Genomic DNA, 16,997 nt, shown 5'->3' with positions numbered 1-16,997 from the left:
TGCTAATTCTCATGGTTTGTTCGGGGCATGAATCTGCCTCTATTTTTTTCTGATAACCACTGACAAGAAGGTAGGCATAACAGGTAGGATGATTCCCATAGTCACCTCAGAAAATTAGAATTCAAAGTATAGAGTGGCATTTGTGGAGCTGCATGAATTTATGAGTCACCTTTCCTCTTCATCTTTCACCTCGTCTCTCCACAAATCCTATACACCAACATCCTGGGACTCCTTATTCATGGTGCATTCCTTCAAACAGAAATTTTTGTCCCTATCACCTTCTCCCCTGGGGATCGCATACTCCCCTAGGGCTTTAATAAACAGTATGGCCTCCCTCTGCCAGGATTCTTACTAGCTTCAATCTCTCTCTTGAACTCTGGCTCCATGTTTCCAAATATCTGTTGGATTTAACCTAAATGTTCAAAACAGATTTAAAAATGCCACATATGCTATAGAGCTGGAGGCCATTACTCTTAGCAAACTAACACAGGAAGGGAAAACCAAATACCGCATGTTCTTTCTTACAAGTTGGAGCTAAGTGATGAGAACTCATGGACACATAGAGGGGAATACACACGGGGGCCTATAGGAGGGTAGAGGGTGGGAGGAGGGAGAGGATCAGGAAAAACAACTGATGGGTACTAGTCTTAATACCTGGGCAAGGAAATAATCTATACAACAAACCCCCACGACAGAAGTTTACCTATGTAACAAACCTGCACATGTACCCCTAAACTTAAATTAAAAGTTTAAAATATGCCATGCATGAAACTGAACGGACTACCATATTTTCTAGCCCGTGAACTGCTGTTTCTGTGCTTCCTTGAATGTACCAGCATCTTCTCAGACACTCAGGCCTGCAGCTCTGAAGGTGTGACTCTTTGTTGCCTCTCCCAGCCAATTAATTGCCAAGTCCTGCTGATTGGAATGCAATATTTCTCACATCCTTTCTTCAGTGACCAAATCTATATCAGTGACCAAAGCTATAATTTCAGCTCTATTCATTTTCTTTCTCTTGTAATCTTGTTTGCCTGCTGCTGAAGCAGCCATCCTAAATGGATACCACTATACTGTGCTATTCTATTGTTCAAAAATGGCCATGGATCTATATTGAAGTTCACTCTTCTTAGCCTGACATCAAAGATCCTCTGTTATCTCAATTAAGCTTACTTTTTCCAGACTTGGATCTTATCTCCTTCCACTCCTGTAACCTATGCTGTAGCTAAATTAGATTCCTCATATCTTGCCTGTGCTTTATACTTCGTATTACCTATATACTTTATACTATATACCTATATACTTTATATTATAAGGAGCAGAATGAATTACTTGGAGGTAATACATTATATTACAAAATAGGTATACTTTATAGGTAATATAAAGTATTACCTCCAAGCAATTCATTCTGCTCCTTCACTTAGGATATCCATTTCTCCTCCCTGGACACACATTCTGAATTCTTACTATTCTTTAAGAATAGGCACAAATATTACCTTATTAATTAAACTTTCTTCCATTGTAATGAGTTGAAGATGATCATTCTTCCCTTGAACTTGGACAGTACTTCATCTGTTGCTAAACTTTGGCGTATTTGTAACCTTCTAAGTTGCTTCTCCTTTTGTTTATGTCTTTTCTTCCCTAATTGATTGAAGTCAAACAATTTGACTCATTTACCTCTGAATTGCTCTACCTTATTTAGTATAAGAAATGGTATAGGCCCTCCTCAAGGAATTTAGCATTAATAGGAGAGAAAAGCACTCATGTGAGTAACTACGGTATAATAAGAGTACATTCTGAGTGACTGAGGGATGTGGAAATAATTTTTATCTTGTATCTCTGTTTGAGAGTGAGGACATTATGTAGTCCACATAATATGACATATTTGGATGAAAACTAAAAAATTCTATCACAACAATTATTCCTCCTAAATCCCGGGGTCAAGCATTGCTTAGCTAAGTAATCTGGGTGTCTTTTTATGGAAAGAAGTGAACCTACAAAAGAGATATTTTACCGTAGAAACAACGCTAGTACACACATGCACATTTTTAGGAAACTTAGTGGAAATTCATTTATTATCTCAAATTGAAAATAGTTTAGATTTAGGTTTGTCCCATTTCATTAAGAACTCACTAGTTGTAATGCAAAGTTGACTTTGTCCAGTTCTCCTGGCTTTGTCTTGTGGACTGGGTTAGACTTATTAAAAAATTTCACTCTTTATTCTGGTAGAGTCAGAGATGAAATGATTATTTCTTTTTGCTTAAAAATAATTTCACTGCTGCGTATAGCTTGTCTTTATAATTTTATTTTTAATACTTTAGCATAATCACTCTTACAGCTTTTTCATGCATAGCATCCCTGGCTTAATTTTGGCAATCACTCGTTCTGATAAATAAAGCTCTAGTTAGTATTGTGTTCATCTTTTTACATAAGATAATGGCCTGAAATCTCCACAACAGGCATATATTAGATTTTTTTTTTTACTAGATCAGACTAAATACTTTTAATTTTGAGCTAATAATTTAGGAGTCACTTTGTTGAGATTCTCACAAATAATCTAAGTTTCTAGTGAGGCTGAAAACCTTCAGAAGATTTACAGGACTCCTGGGGCAAAGAATAAACAAAGGCTGCTGATGCCAGTGCAGAATGTGAATGCAGAAGCATCACCAACATCTCCCTTTAGGGTGATGCGTTTATTTATGCTAATGATTTTATTTGTGTTCACTGAATTCCAGCTCCTAACATAAAGCCCTGAGTATTCATTGAGAAGTTACAAAATTTCTTGCCTAGTCAATGAGGCATTGTTGGCTGAATCCTCTCATGAGGTTCATGTCACTTATCAGAAGGTTTGCAATGTATGGGTCAAATTTCTTACATTCTTTTGGTTGCAAAACAGAACTTACATCCAATTGAAACCATCTATGAAAAATCTTTAAAGCTGCCACCAGCCCTCTGGGGCATTCTATCATTTAGTAAAGATAGCTACAAATGTCCTACTTATTGATGGTCTATGAAATTAATTTTAAATGTTTAATAGTAACTTATAGTAAATAGTTCAATACATTGAGACTTGGTGTGGCAAGGGGCATTTGGAAAAGCCTGTGAATGTTTTATAATTTGAAAGGCTCAGCTTAGCTTAAGTTGCTTTAGACATGGTATGTCTTGAGTGTGCCTGCTGAATTGAACCTTTCTCCAATCTCTACTTAATGTATCCTACATGTTGGAATGCACTGCAGCTTCAGATCTGCACTCTCTTTCCCATCAGGACTGCAGTACTCCCCTGAGCTCTGTTCTAATTGCCTTGGTCCTTGACAGTCCCCTCTCTCTAGTCCTATTGGGCGGGACTAATTTTCTGTACCCCAGCTCACTTAGAGGGGCCCTGGTTCAATCCAGAGAGAACATGGAATGGCTGTCCTTACCAAAGTATTACCTGCTTTGGCTGTTTACCCGCACTCTACACTTCCTCTTCCTTCTTCCCTTAGGGTCAGATGTCTAGGATATCAAGGGTACCCTGGATAGACAAAATCTTCTTGAATGTCCTTGGACTGCTGGCACTCTCCCTTCTATGCAAGGTAGTCAGCTGAGCAGCTCCCCTTACTCTATAGGCCTTAGCTAATTCTGCCATCTCAGTTAGTCTGATACTCCTTGTTCTACACTCAGTGAGTTCCCTAGCAGTTGACTTTGGTGCTTATAATAAAATTTAATTCTTTCCATTGTATCACTTTTTAGTGATGAAAAAGATTCTTTGCTATTTAAAATATGGATCTTCCAATTTATTTTTATTAATTCCCAAGATAAGTAATTCATCAGTTTTTAAGGTGTGCTTTGGGTGAAAATACCTTATAAGACCATTCCCTGATAGGTGTGCTATCAGATGGTCAAATAATACAAGGAAAAGATGCATTAATAGATATTTCTATCAGAAAGACCTACTCTAGAAAAGACACTCCCCAAAACTTCTCTGTCTTTTTGTTTCGTTTATGAAACAAACAATGAAATATTTAGTTAAACCAGGCAACAGACTTTTGGACTAGTCTCTATACTTGGCTGAGAGAATATTCCCATGCTAGATGGAAGAACATGAGCATACTACAGCAGAAGATACAACATATGGAATTATAATGGACAATCAAGAAAGCTAAAGTAAAATGAAGTATTACCTTGGGGTCATGTATTCCAGAAAGCTCTTCATAGATCTTCTCACCTACCATGACAGCAGCCAAGTTTGCCGTGTATGTGGAAAGGCAAAACATACAGAAAATGGCCCAAAGGTTCATTAGAAACCTTCCAGTCCAACATTTTGGAGGTTTGATGGCCACTGTTCTGCCAAACAAGAGGGCATAACAGATGTTCAAGGCTGAAGAAAAGGAGAAGACTTTACTTCTATTTCGCCCCTTGGGAGTCAAACCAAATGGACTCTTCCATTCATACAGAGTGAGGAAGACGGCAGTTATGTGCAGAGCCACAAAAATCCCCAGCCACATTGTCCAGTGGAGTGGCCACATGAAGGCTCCAATGGGAGCTGCTGTATCTCGGGTCCTCACTAAGATGCCCAAGCTGGTGGAGAAGAAAGGGCTGGTGAAATCTATCACCTGGCTCCGTGCAGTATTGATGCTAAAGGAAGTGACTGCCATGTGGGCAGTCCCTCTCAGGAGATCACCCACTAGCCCAGTCCAGTGCCCATTTTTCCAGGCTCCATACTTTCCATCCCCTACAATATAGAGGTCGAAGTCAAAGTTCATGTCTTCTGCTATCTTTTCCAGCAGATCAATGCAATATCCATAGCAGCACTTCTTGAATTTAATGGGCACTGTATCATTACTGCTATGGAGGCTGCTAAAAAGGCTGTCCAATGTGGAAGAGTCATTAGTCATGGGGTCTAGACAGAGTTGGCCAGCAGGGCACAAGCCTTCATCATCTACCTCCCTTGTGAAGACAAAAGGATGCTCAATCAGGGTAACCACTCTCAAGTGTAGCTTACTTGGATGTTGGAAGTGGGTTTTGTGTCTCTGGGCCTGCTCTGGCCCTATTCCATAGTCCATGACAATCTTTCCCCCCTGCCAGCTGCCCAAGCGGGTCCACATTGGCTTTCCCATGGGGTCATGTTGAAGATTCCAGATGAAAAAGTTGTTTTCTGAGCTGACAATGGTGGAACCTTTTACTCTGATGGAACCACTGAGGCCTCTGAAAGTGGTATTGGCTAGAAACCTGGGAAAGAGGAGCAAAGGCAAAAAGTAAGAAAAGAAGTGAGGCCAAAGATAGGAAGCAGTGTTCAGCTTTGCTTCCTTGTCCTAATAAAAATAAATTCGAATTTTTATTTAAAAAGACAGTGCCTATAATTTCTTCAGATGTTAATAAGCTGGACTCATTCTCTATTATAGGAGTAAAGTCCTATTGCACTAAGCAAATGAGATTTCACTCTCAGGTTCTAATATTCTAGCCAGGTGCTTGACTCTTAGTCTTACTCCAAATGTTTTAATTCCTAGTTAAGAGATGTGTTAACCATTTTCTGTTGTAAACTGTTAATTGCATATTCTCACAACTTTTCAAGCTATGGAGGTTTTCAGCATCGTTAACATATCCTATTTCTATTGTTGACTATGTTCAATTGTAACTACACCTTCTATTTATCTATGTATCTATCGATCTATCTAGATATTTGGCACAGGGAATGAGATTAAAAAGTATGCATATACTTTAATAATTGCTTAAACACTGCATTCATAACATTAGAAAATAGCCAAATCTTGTTACCAATGTTTCTTCTTGTGGAATGAAATCAGTTAACATATCTGTCCCCGTGAGGCTAGTTGAAGCTGCATGTTGGATCTCATCCATGGAACAAAGGAAAAGATGATAAATCAACTTGCACTTTTAAGGATAGCCTCAGGCTAGCCTCCCTCCAAGTCATTAGAGAGAAACAACTGGCCCTGGTTCTAGAGAGAGCTTATGCCAGAAGCCACAGAAAGGAAAATTACCAACTAAATAATATAGTGATTCCTAACCCTGTGAACTAGGGCACTTACAGTATATGTTCTGATATGGACTAGACAGAAAAACTAGACTAATATGGCTTGGTCTTAGCCTATGTCTTTTTTGAGTCTGGGAAGATTAGACAGTAAGAGGTAACATATAAGCTTGTGGCATATTAATGGCAATAATAAAGATTAATGTGGCTTGTGGCCTTGTGTTAGAATAAAAGCCCAGGCTTTGGCATCAGATCCACCCCCATTTGAATATTGGTCTAGCCACCTGCTAACATGGCCCTTGAACAATTTACTTAACTCTATGCTTTAGTTTTGTCACCAGCAAAATAGAGAAAATACTTCCTTCATTACAAGAGTTGGAAATAATTTATGTAAAGCACATGCTACATCTAACATGGAACAAATATTCCAGATATGGTAACTCTGACTTAATGTCATTCAAGTTTTTTTCAGTCAAGGCTGTCTCCAGGTTACTTTTTCCAATAATTTTAATACAATTTTAAAAGTTGGAAACACAAAGTATTGCATTATGATAAATCCATGGCAGTTACTCAAGATACATTTCAAATTAAAAGAAATTAAATTGAAATGTAGACTGGAAAGCAGTAGGTATTTTGAAAAATCAGATGATGTAAGTGTAGGCTCTTAGCAAAACATATTCACCCATTGCCTGTCACAAATATTACTCTATAATTTACAAATGCAAATAGAAGTAATAAGACATTATGTTGCCACAGAAGGGACATAGAAAAATCAGAAAGTGTGAAGTACGTATTAATTTTCATTAGAGATATAAATGTAAATCACATTTGAAGATGCTACTATCAATCAATGCAGTGAAACTGTTCATTTTGGAAGATTGTGTGTAATGGTAATTATTCATGTTGGTACTCCCCAGTGGGATTCTACCACTTAAATTCTATTTTGCAACAAGTAATGAAGTCTCAGCTATCTTAGATTTTGAAGTAGTTTTCTGCTTCTTTAGAGAAGGAGCCAAATCATTAAAATATACAGATTAATCAATTGATAATTACCTAGGTACTATAAGGGAAAGCTGACACACTTGTTTATAAGAAATCTACTTTTAGATTTGTTAAAACACACACATATACATACTTGCTGATATAAGAAATAAACAGTTAGTAGTAAGTAGGTTAATTTCTTCTGGTCAATTTACTGATCAGGAAAGTAAAGAGGAAGTTGTGGAAAGAGGAACCCTTCATTATTTTAAGAATGTTTGAGGCTTAATGATTATAGATTCTTAACTGGATGGACCCTTGAGAGACCACCTTTGACCAAATATATGCTTAAACCATATCAGAAAAAGGCACTAGAAATCTTCAGAAAATTTCCAGAGATTACACAACTCTGTCATTCCAGTAAAACCTATTACTGATTATTGGTATTAAATAACATTTAAGATGGCCATGATAGAGGGACAAGGCCCAGTTGTCTTCGAGCCAGTCATTTTCCAAAGAAGGCAAATCAATAGGGACCTGAATCTCTCCAGTTTTCCCAGCCCAGAAAATCCAATGCTTGTTTCACTACTGGCTCCAAAAAATTGGGTCCCAGAGAATCACCATTTATGGCAGATTATTTGTGTCTGTTTCATTTTTAGTCTTATGATAAGGGTGAATCAAAATAATCTCATGAAAGCTTTAATTATAGTCACCTGTACTAATGGAATGACAATGCATAGCAAAATATAAATGCTCACTAAATTAGTTAAAATATCAAAAGGCTGAAATCCTGATTTTGCTTAAATTGAATTCCATCACATTCCTTTTTTATCTTGCCCTTTACTCTTCTTGGATAAACAAGAAGAAAAATCAAGAATAGTTTTACTGGCACCATAAACTGACAAACTCCTGGGGACTCTTCCAACTCTAGAGTTACAGGGATGAAAGACAAACTCATTGGTCTCAAGGAGCTCAAGAAGCTCAAAGTCTAATTCTGGGGAGAGAGAAAGTGAGCAGGCAATTCAGACCCACATAATGAGCATCATGATAGAGGTAAATCTGGTGTCACTGGAACAGAGAGTAAGAGCACCTGCACATTCTACTATAGGGTGCCAAGGAAAGTTTCGTAGAGGAGGAAGTGCCAGAGCTGAGTCTTGAAGAAGGAATTACAGTAAGCCAGGAAGAGAAGCTGGGAAATGATGTTGTCGTCTCAAGGAAATACAAATACAAAGGCCAGAGACAGAGAGTGTGAGCTGTTTGATGATAAGAGATGAAAAATAAGGAGGGAGACGAGGATAGGAAATGAATTACATCAGATCTGAGGCTACAGTGAAGACAACAAGGAGGCATTGAGGGGAATTTGTCTGGGGGGAGTCATGATCATTCGATTTAATTTTACAATGATTTTTTTCCTTGCTAGTTATATAGGACTTAGTTTGGAAGGAGGAGGGGACTGAACATAAGTCCACATGTGAGGAACAATGCTTCTTCCTTCTTTCTTTTGCTTCCTCTTTTACTCTCTCTCTGCTAGTTTCATAAAGGGCTTAAGGTGGTAAGGGCTAAGGCAGTAGCAGAAATGGAGAGGAGATGGTATAATCAAGAGATATTTTGTTTTCAAAAAGGAAAGCAGTGATTTAAGAGGGCCAAATGTACAGGGTTGCAAACTTTACTAAGAATGTGTGGAACTCAGCTTGACAGAAGGTCATATAAATAAGACCTGTTAGTATTTAGTTGAATATAAACTCAATGTAAGCCCATATAGCAATGTGGGTATAAAAAAGTAACCTTAAGTTCCTTTAATAAAAATTTAGAGCCTGGATCAAAGGGAACAGTAATACTACCATTCTCTGTGCTGATCAGATAACTGCTCCAGCCTGGATATGAACTCTAAACAAATCTTCCAGAGTCAGAAATGTTATGAAGAAAGGTAAGAAGGTGGAAAATGTAAGAGGAGGTAGTAAGCATAATAATCTGATTGGAGAGCAGGGTAGAAAAATATTAGAAAATAACGTAGGGAAAGCAGGTTGAAACTAGACTATGGAGGCCTCATGTACCTGTTTTATGACATTGGATTTTATTTTAGTAGGAAAAGGGGAACCATGAAGATTACTGAGTAGCATAATGACTTTAACAGAGATCTACATTAGTTAATATTGGCCTGGAGGCAAGTAAAATGCACATATAGGGAAGAAAAATGGTGACTAAGAGACCACTTACAATATCTTTGTCATGGTTTGATAAGGGCCTGGATCTAACTCCATGAGTGAGAACCTTGTTTAGTGAGTGTTTAACAAAGTAGTTCAGGTATTCATCTTTTTTATCAACAAACCTCCCGAGATACCATTCTCCTTAAAAGAATGAGGCTTACTAATGAATTTTTCTTTATTAAAATCTCCCAATATGTCACTAATTAAGAATACTTGTTCATTTGCATAACAGCTGAGATAATATCTGCACTTTGCAAATTACTTAGAAAATGTTTCTGAGACAGTTCACAGTATAAGCAAGATCAATATTTAATATATTTAAGATATATTTTAGAAGCCATATTTGCATGCAAAATGTTGACATCCTAATTAAAGTATTTTCTTATTTATTCATCATAAAATGAGCAACACATCACACATTCAATCATCTATTTATTCCACAATACTCACTATGTGCCAGGCACTGTCCTAGGTGCTGGGGGTGTAGTAGTGAAGTAAGACCACAATCTATGCAGCTTATATTCTATTGAAGGAGACAGAATACATATGATAAATAGGTAATACGTGTAGGATTTAGACCTGGCACAATGTTGACATAGGAGGGTTTTTTTTTGTGATTTTAAAAGGTTTGAGCTTTGATTTATTCTATTTTTCACATATAAAAATCTGCTGCTTAAGTTTATAGCCTGTTTTGGATGCTGAAATACTGTCATTTTGGGTAAATATTCTATGTGCTAATCAAAATGGGTGTACATTCTCTGTGAAATGTTAACTGCAGTTAATACATTGATTATCTTAATGTATTAATTACATTAGTCATGTGCTATTTTTACTTTTTGTAACTTGCTCTAAAATTTGCTAAAGTTAAATAAAAATCTTCCACTACAAATAATGTTGCCCTTTTCTTAGAGATTTTAAGAATTGTTGCCCCCCTGATTTTTCTTGTCTTATTTGACACATCAAGTTTTATTAGTATTATGTTTTTATGTTTATTATGAATTTGTACTTTTTCTTGCTGTGGAAATAGCTCTGAAATAATTCCATTGTTTTCAGCCTTCATTTCTGTCTACATAGTAATCACTTTTGTGTTGTTTAAATGCATCACCATCCTCAAGTGTCTTCTTTCATGACCTAGTAATTTATAGATCATATATTTATTTCTACTTCAATCATTTTTCACTCATCAGTTTGTCTCTTTGTATATCTACCTCTTTTTTTTTCTTTTAAATTGCCCTATTACCTTTTCTTTTTCCCCCTATTTATTGCCTTCCATTAATCATACTGTCTATGTGAATATCTATTTTGTACTACAAGGCCTTAAAATTAATTTTTCCCCCTGGGAACTGTGTTTGTATCATTAAACATATCAATATCCTCTTTCTCTTATATCTTGAAAACTAAGCTGAAGTTCTTTTCCCATGATCATCTCATCATATTTGATATTTCCCCCCTGAGGAATGAGGGATTTACTCATGCTGCGTAAAGCTCTATCAATTTTTTTTTTCTGTGAGAACTTCATTTTGATTTTTTGCTTTTGCCTGATTAGGAATCTTTAAGAATATTATTACTAGTAACATTCCCTCAAACTCCCTTCCTACCAGGATCACCTAATTCTTGTTAGGTTTACTGAGTTTACTTGTCAGGATTACTTGCTCCTATACATGGAATTTAAATATTTGCTTCTTGGTTACTTTTAATTTAGCTTGCGATCTACCAACTATTGGCATGTAGTAGAAAACCCAGCTCAATAAAGTCCTTATCATTTGAGACAAAGGAATATTCTTAAACCTTCCCCTTTTCCTTTTTTTTTTCTGTGAGAAAGAGAAACTTGACATAGATGTTCAGTAATCCTATCTTTTCTTAATGTGATTCATATCTACGATGAATCTTCTAATTAAAAACTCACATTCTCCAGAGTTCTACACTTTTGCATTTGTCACAAGTTCACACTTATGTAGTCTTTTTTTTTTCTGCTCTTTTTCATTCAAGAGCCCCAAGCTATTCTCTTTTTGGATTGTCTTTTAGAACTCTTACAGCCAATTTTGATATTTCACAATGTCCACAGACCTCCAGTTATCTGAATTATTTACTATACATAGTTTACATTTGTATTTTTCCATGTGTATACTTCTTATTTTTTCAGGGCTTTCCCCTAAACTCTCTGATTTCCTAAATTATTCTCATTTTACACCTCTTCCTCTGGCTCCCTTCCCTCCAGTATTCTCACTGCTTCTGGCATGTGGGTTAATCTACAGTTAGCTCATTGTTTCTTTAATACTCTTTATTTTATTTTATTTTTTCTGAATTTTTTGTTTTTCTCTCTCCCTCCCTCTCCCCCTTTTCTTTTTAGTGGTTTTTGTATAGCGGAAATGCCAATATTCTGTCTTGTTGGTGGGAGATCTTGTCTTAAAGCAGCTCTTTGACCATCGTTAGTTAATTTACTATTTGTCGCCATTCCAGCTCCCTTCCCACTGCCTTCTGAGATCCATCTATTTACTTCCCTTTATTTTTTTATGTCTCTTTTACCATTTTTCCATTTTCTTACGGCCCTAGGGAATCTTTCTGTACTTGATGGCGAGTTGTTACTAGTTCAGCTTTCATTTTGTGGCTTGTTTCACCAAAGCCGAGCCCTGTGATATCTGCCTTCCTTTTATGATAACATGAATTTGTCCATTTTAGCCACAGAGCTTACCTGTGGTCCAATTCTGTTTGATTTTCTTCTCCATATATGGGACAGTTCTCCAAATTAAACATTAAATGTGGGTGATTTCTTGAGCTTACATGTAAAATGACTCCTTGACTCTCCTCTTACTATCCTAAAGTAGAAGAATTTGGCAGTTTATTTATCTCATCTTTGACTTTTTAGACTATAAGGCCCTCAAAGGCATGGGTTTGGACCTACTCCAGATTTGGAGAGCAGCATCTTCCACAGAATTGCTGTTCTCCCTTCCCCACTGCTCTGCTTCATAACACTGCAGGCTGTCAAGCTGAAAGAGGCTTCAGCATTTATCTAAGTACCTATCTCACTGAGTCATCTTTGACTCTTAGGCACAACACAGTGCTTGGCCAGGGTAACTGCTCAGTAATGTTTTGGGGTAAATGCAATTAAACACATGTCTTCTGCTCAAATCAGACATGTATCTCTTACAGCGATCTTCATCACTTTGCCAGAAGAATGGGGCTCATTAAGTCAGGAAACATTTGCATTTGTAATTTGCAAATTGTTTGAAGGATTAAACTTTCAATACATTTTCCTCCTGAATAATGGAGAGTATAAAAAATTGAAGTTAGTTCAATGGGGAACCTCTCTGATGAGAAGGAGTTTAATAGGGTTTGGAAATTGCTAAATTTCCATCCTCAGAACAGAAGGCCCTGCACGCTATAATCCCTGATTATGTCATCTTTTAAAATTGCATACAAGGCTCATCTTTTAAAAAATATTTCTATCAGTTAATGGTCAACAGCAATTTAGTAATATATTAAACATATATGTACACATATATGAATCATTTGGGTCTATGTTTTGTCAATATCTGCAAAATTCAGTTACTTATAGGTGAAACTGTAGGGTGGAAGGAGAGCTCCTACCTTTCTTGAAGTTTTCACCAAGAAGAGAACAATACTAATCTATGTGGTGGGGTCATAATTTAATACATGTTTTGTGCTGTGTTACTATTGGTGTGTATGAGGGGCTTGCTACATCAAGAAGTCATACACACAGACATGGTAATCTCTTTTTCTTGCTTCCATGTGTTGTAACTGGCAAGCTGGCACTTTTTTCTCTCTGTGTTTTCTTCTCTGTTATGTTACCTAAAACAGTTTGATTTATTCCATACCCCTATATCATTGTCCTTACCTTTTGCTTTTTGGTATGAACCTTGACTCTTCTATACAATTATGATCTCTGCCTAGCCCTTGAACTGTTCCTGGTCACACTGTGAAACATCACAACTCTATTCATTCTGGCTCTTTGGATCTGGCCCCAGTGCTAGCCAAGGTGTTGATGTCCCTTCAAGTATTGCCTTGGCATAGCCCTGGCAATAAGACATTATGCAGTATTTACCAGTCAAACATCTATCCTAAGGGTTGTAGGGTATGCAGATTGAAGTGGTCTTGAGAGATAAATCTGAAAATCAGAGTAGAGCTTCAGTATTACTCTGCATAGTTTCATACTTTTTGGCAGATTTCCAGATTTTACAGTAGATGCATATAAAGTGAAAAAGTCAACCAAGAATACAGTTCCTTCTCGGGCACATAAAAGCTTGGAAGCTCTCCTAATTGGGAAATATTCCACAGTTTAAAATCTGCTGAATCCTAGATTAAGTAAATTTGAGCTGTATTCATCAAAATAGAGTCTTGAGGGAATATACATTTTCCAGTGTCCCTTATGTGAGTCCCCCCGACCCCGCCCCGCAGTGACTTAGGGAAAATTTTAGACTCATCTCTTGGCATGACTTAAGTGACCTGGAGTGGAGGTAATTTCAAAGAATTCCAGCCAAATCATTCGGCTGACAAGGGTTCCTACTGAAAACATCTGAACACACAGACCTTAAGTGTTGATCCCTGAGATTCATGAACCCAAACATGTCTTTTCTAGAAGTATCAACACCTTAGTAGCCCTAGCAGAGAAAGTTAACCTAGGAGTAAGAGTTAGGTATACTGGATCAGCCATAAGCAATGTGTTCTTCTCGGGACTCCAGGGAGCTAGTGCTAAGCAGCCTCCAACCCCTGGCTTCCATGTTTAATGCAACTGCATTACTTTTAAGTACATGTTGAAATACGTGGGTTAACCAGTTTGTGTTGGTAGAGGTCCTTAGGACAAGGATGCTTATAAAATTTAAGAACAATTAAGAAAATTACTGTATGCAGATGCGATTTGTATAGCTTCAGGCTGAAAGAATATAAATTAAAAAGTAGTAGGATCCCAATTAAGGAAGGCTTATACTAATTCTGAAAGAGCCTGGAATATGAATTTAGATAAACTGGTTTAAATCTTCCCCTGCAAAGTAGTAGCTGAATGACCTTAGACATACTACTTAACTTTTTGAGATAGGTATCCTTATAGTTAAGGAAATTAAAGTTTATGACATTTAAATAACTTTAACATGGTCACAATGCCACTAAGTTATGGTGACAGTGGACAGAATATCCAAAATTAGAATTATAGCATTCAGCCTCAAGTTCTTCTGGAACTCTGCTAATGTTCAGGAATAAATTGTGATGATTATCAATTTATATGTTGGGTTTTTTGAATGGACATTTGTTTGATTCATTTTTTTTGAAGATTTTCTAATTCTTCACAATGCCTGGCATATAATAGGTTCTTAACAATATACGCAGAATCAATAATGAAAACATTTATTATTAATAAAAGGCCAGTGAGTATTGATATTGCTTGACTGTGTAAGCATAAAGATAAACATAGTTTGAAGAGAAAAGAGTCTCTAGTGTGTTGAATCATATTTCAGGATCAACTGAGGAGGGAGGCCTAGAAATGCTAGCACCAGCAGAGTATAATCACTGGTATAAAGGGTGTTATCCCAGTGAAGAATAATAACCAAACAGCCAGGTCAAGGAAAGTGGATAAAACTATGAATAATTAGATGAGCATGTCTTCTCCTGGTGGAGGAACAGAAGGGGGTTGCTAGCTTCCTGACAGCACGGCCTCTTACCTTCTATTCCTTCTGTCTCCAGACAAGGGCTTGACCTTATATTAGTTAACTTCAGCAAATACATGTGAACAAAGGAACGAATTAATCACTGACTACTTGATTCAATTCTCAAGGGATACAGAACAGAACTGCAGAAGCTGTTCAAAGAAGAAAAGGAGGATTCTACATCCCAATTAGAAGCTAGAATAAACTATCAGAACTATGGCTAATTAGTCAAAGGGTTAGGGACTTCTTAGGCCAAGAACAACAAGGTGTCTGTCAGTGTCCAGACTCTTGGGATTCTTAAAGAAAAGATAAGTGCTCATGACCAGATTATGACCAACCCATGGAGCTTTCTCTGCAGGAACAATGAATTTATTAGCACTTAGGGCTTTTAGGCAAGCATGGGCAAATTGTAATCCTGGGAACAGCAGGTAAATTCTCAAACTCCTATTCACTTTCCCCAGAGTCCGATGTTCAGAATGCAGCAAGGGAGTAAATGTGGTCAAGGCTAAAAGCAATTTTGAGAAATAAAAACAATGCTTATATCCTAATGTTTAAAAAAATTACTTGCAAAGCTTTTATACTGTATTACTTTATTTGGTTAATTTGTTACAGGATTATGATTTTTATAAATATGTCAGGGCTAATGTTCTGCCATTCAGTTGACATCCGCTCTGCATATAAAATGCAAATGCCTTAGCTTGGCATACAAACTCTGTGTGGTATGTTATCAAGTTGACTACTTTTCCAGAATCATCTCAAATCCTTTTCATATGCAATTAATGCTCCAGCCATACTAAATTTATCTTTCAGGTCTTGGTGAATTTGCATATGTCATTTCCTTTGTCTGTGAATTTGTTCCAAACCTAAAAACCCCTTTTCATTTACAGGATCCAATTCCAGTGTTTTCCCCTCATCACCAAATATCTGAGAAGAGTTAATTATTTCCCTCTGTATATCTGAATATATCTCTATTCTTAAAAATCACACATCCCATTGTTTTATAACCATTTACTTACCTTTCGACCTCATTCACTAGACTGTCAGCTCCTAAATGTCAGAATTCAAGTCTTCATTTTGTCTACCCGACCGTAGTTCAACGCATGGTCATTGGCTAGGCAAAAACATCCATTCAAATGCGCTTATAAAGGTATTCTCAAAATAATATTCCACCAATAATTGCTCCAATTAACTAACATTTAAAAAAACAACTTGTAGCTGGGCGTGGTGGCTCACGCCTGTAATCCCAGCACTTCGGGAGGCCGAGGCGGGCGGATCATGAGGTCAGGAGATCGAGACCATCCTGGCTAACGCGGTGAAACCCCGTCTCTACTAAAAATACAAAAAATTAGCCAGGCGTGGTGGCGGGCGCCTGTAGTCCCAGCTACTCGGGAGGCTGAGGCAGGAGAATGGCGTGAACCAGGGAGGCGGAGCTTGCAGTGAGCCGAGATTGCGCCACCGCACTCCAGCCTGGGCGACAGAGAAAGACTCCGTCTCAAAAACAAAAACAAAACAAAACAAAACTTGTAAATATATTGTTGAAGATTGTTGAAGATCATGCTATGAACTTGGTCCCTGAATGTTTTGTCTACATTTAGTTATGATGGACATTTGCTCTGGCATGTGGGGACCTAGGAAGAATAAAATCTCTAATACCTGTAATTATGTGTATGTAGTCTGCCATGAGAAATGACTTTTCTAATCTGAAAGCCTAGCTGAAAATGCCATGTTTTTGGTGATTTCATTAACATTTTAAGATGTTAACAGTTCTGTCAGCCCAAACTGAAAATGACTGTGTGAGAAATGAAAACTTGAGTAACTCTGACATCCACTATTCATGGCTCATTATCCTCCCGACTTTCATTATGCAGTGAAGAAGTGGAGTCAGCCTTACAAAATTTAAGAACAATTAAGAAAATTACTGTATGCAGATGTGACTTATGGACTGAGAATAACTTACTTTCTGAAAGACTGTATTAAACAAAATAAATAAGGATGATGGAAAATCCACAGATGTTTTATGGCTTAAGGCAGCTTTTCAGTTATTCATTATAAAGTCTCCTTCCTGGGTTTTGCTCATTTCCCTTGACTTGTTCCTGAATACTTTTCAAACTTTCTCTTTGCCTGTATCCCTCAGGAGTTTAAAAAGTCTCAGGTATACTTCCTGAAGTTCTTTGGGTTCATTTCTCAAAC

General features: G+C 37.1%; 1 protein-coding gene across 1 annotated transcript in view; it reads right to left on the bottom strand.

Moving 5' to 3' along the window:
- GRIN3A (glutamate ionotropic receptor NMDA type subunit 3A) overlaps positions 1 to 16,997 on the bottom strand; it is a 169,220-nt gene that overhangs the window by 98,096 nt on the left and 54,127 nt on the right. The window contains exon 3 of the mRNA XM_003820663.5: positions 4,158 to 5,205. Within this exon, the coding sequence (XP_003820711.3) occupies positions 4,158 to 5,205 (1,048 nt within the window). The remainder of the gene's footprint in view (positions 1 to 4,157; positions 5,206 to 16,997) is intronic.

Source organism: Pan paniscus, chromosome 11, assembly GCF_029289425.2.
Source record: "Pan paniscus chromosome 11, NHGRI_mPanPan1-v2.0_pri, whole genome shotgun sequence".
NCBI lineage: Eukaryota > Metazoa > Chordata > Mammalia > Primates > Hominidae > Pan > Pan paniscus.
Note: the sequence above shows the minus strand (reverse complement) of the source record. Positions and strands in the feature narration are given on the sequence as shown.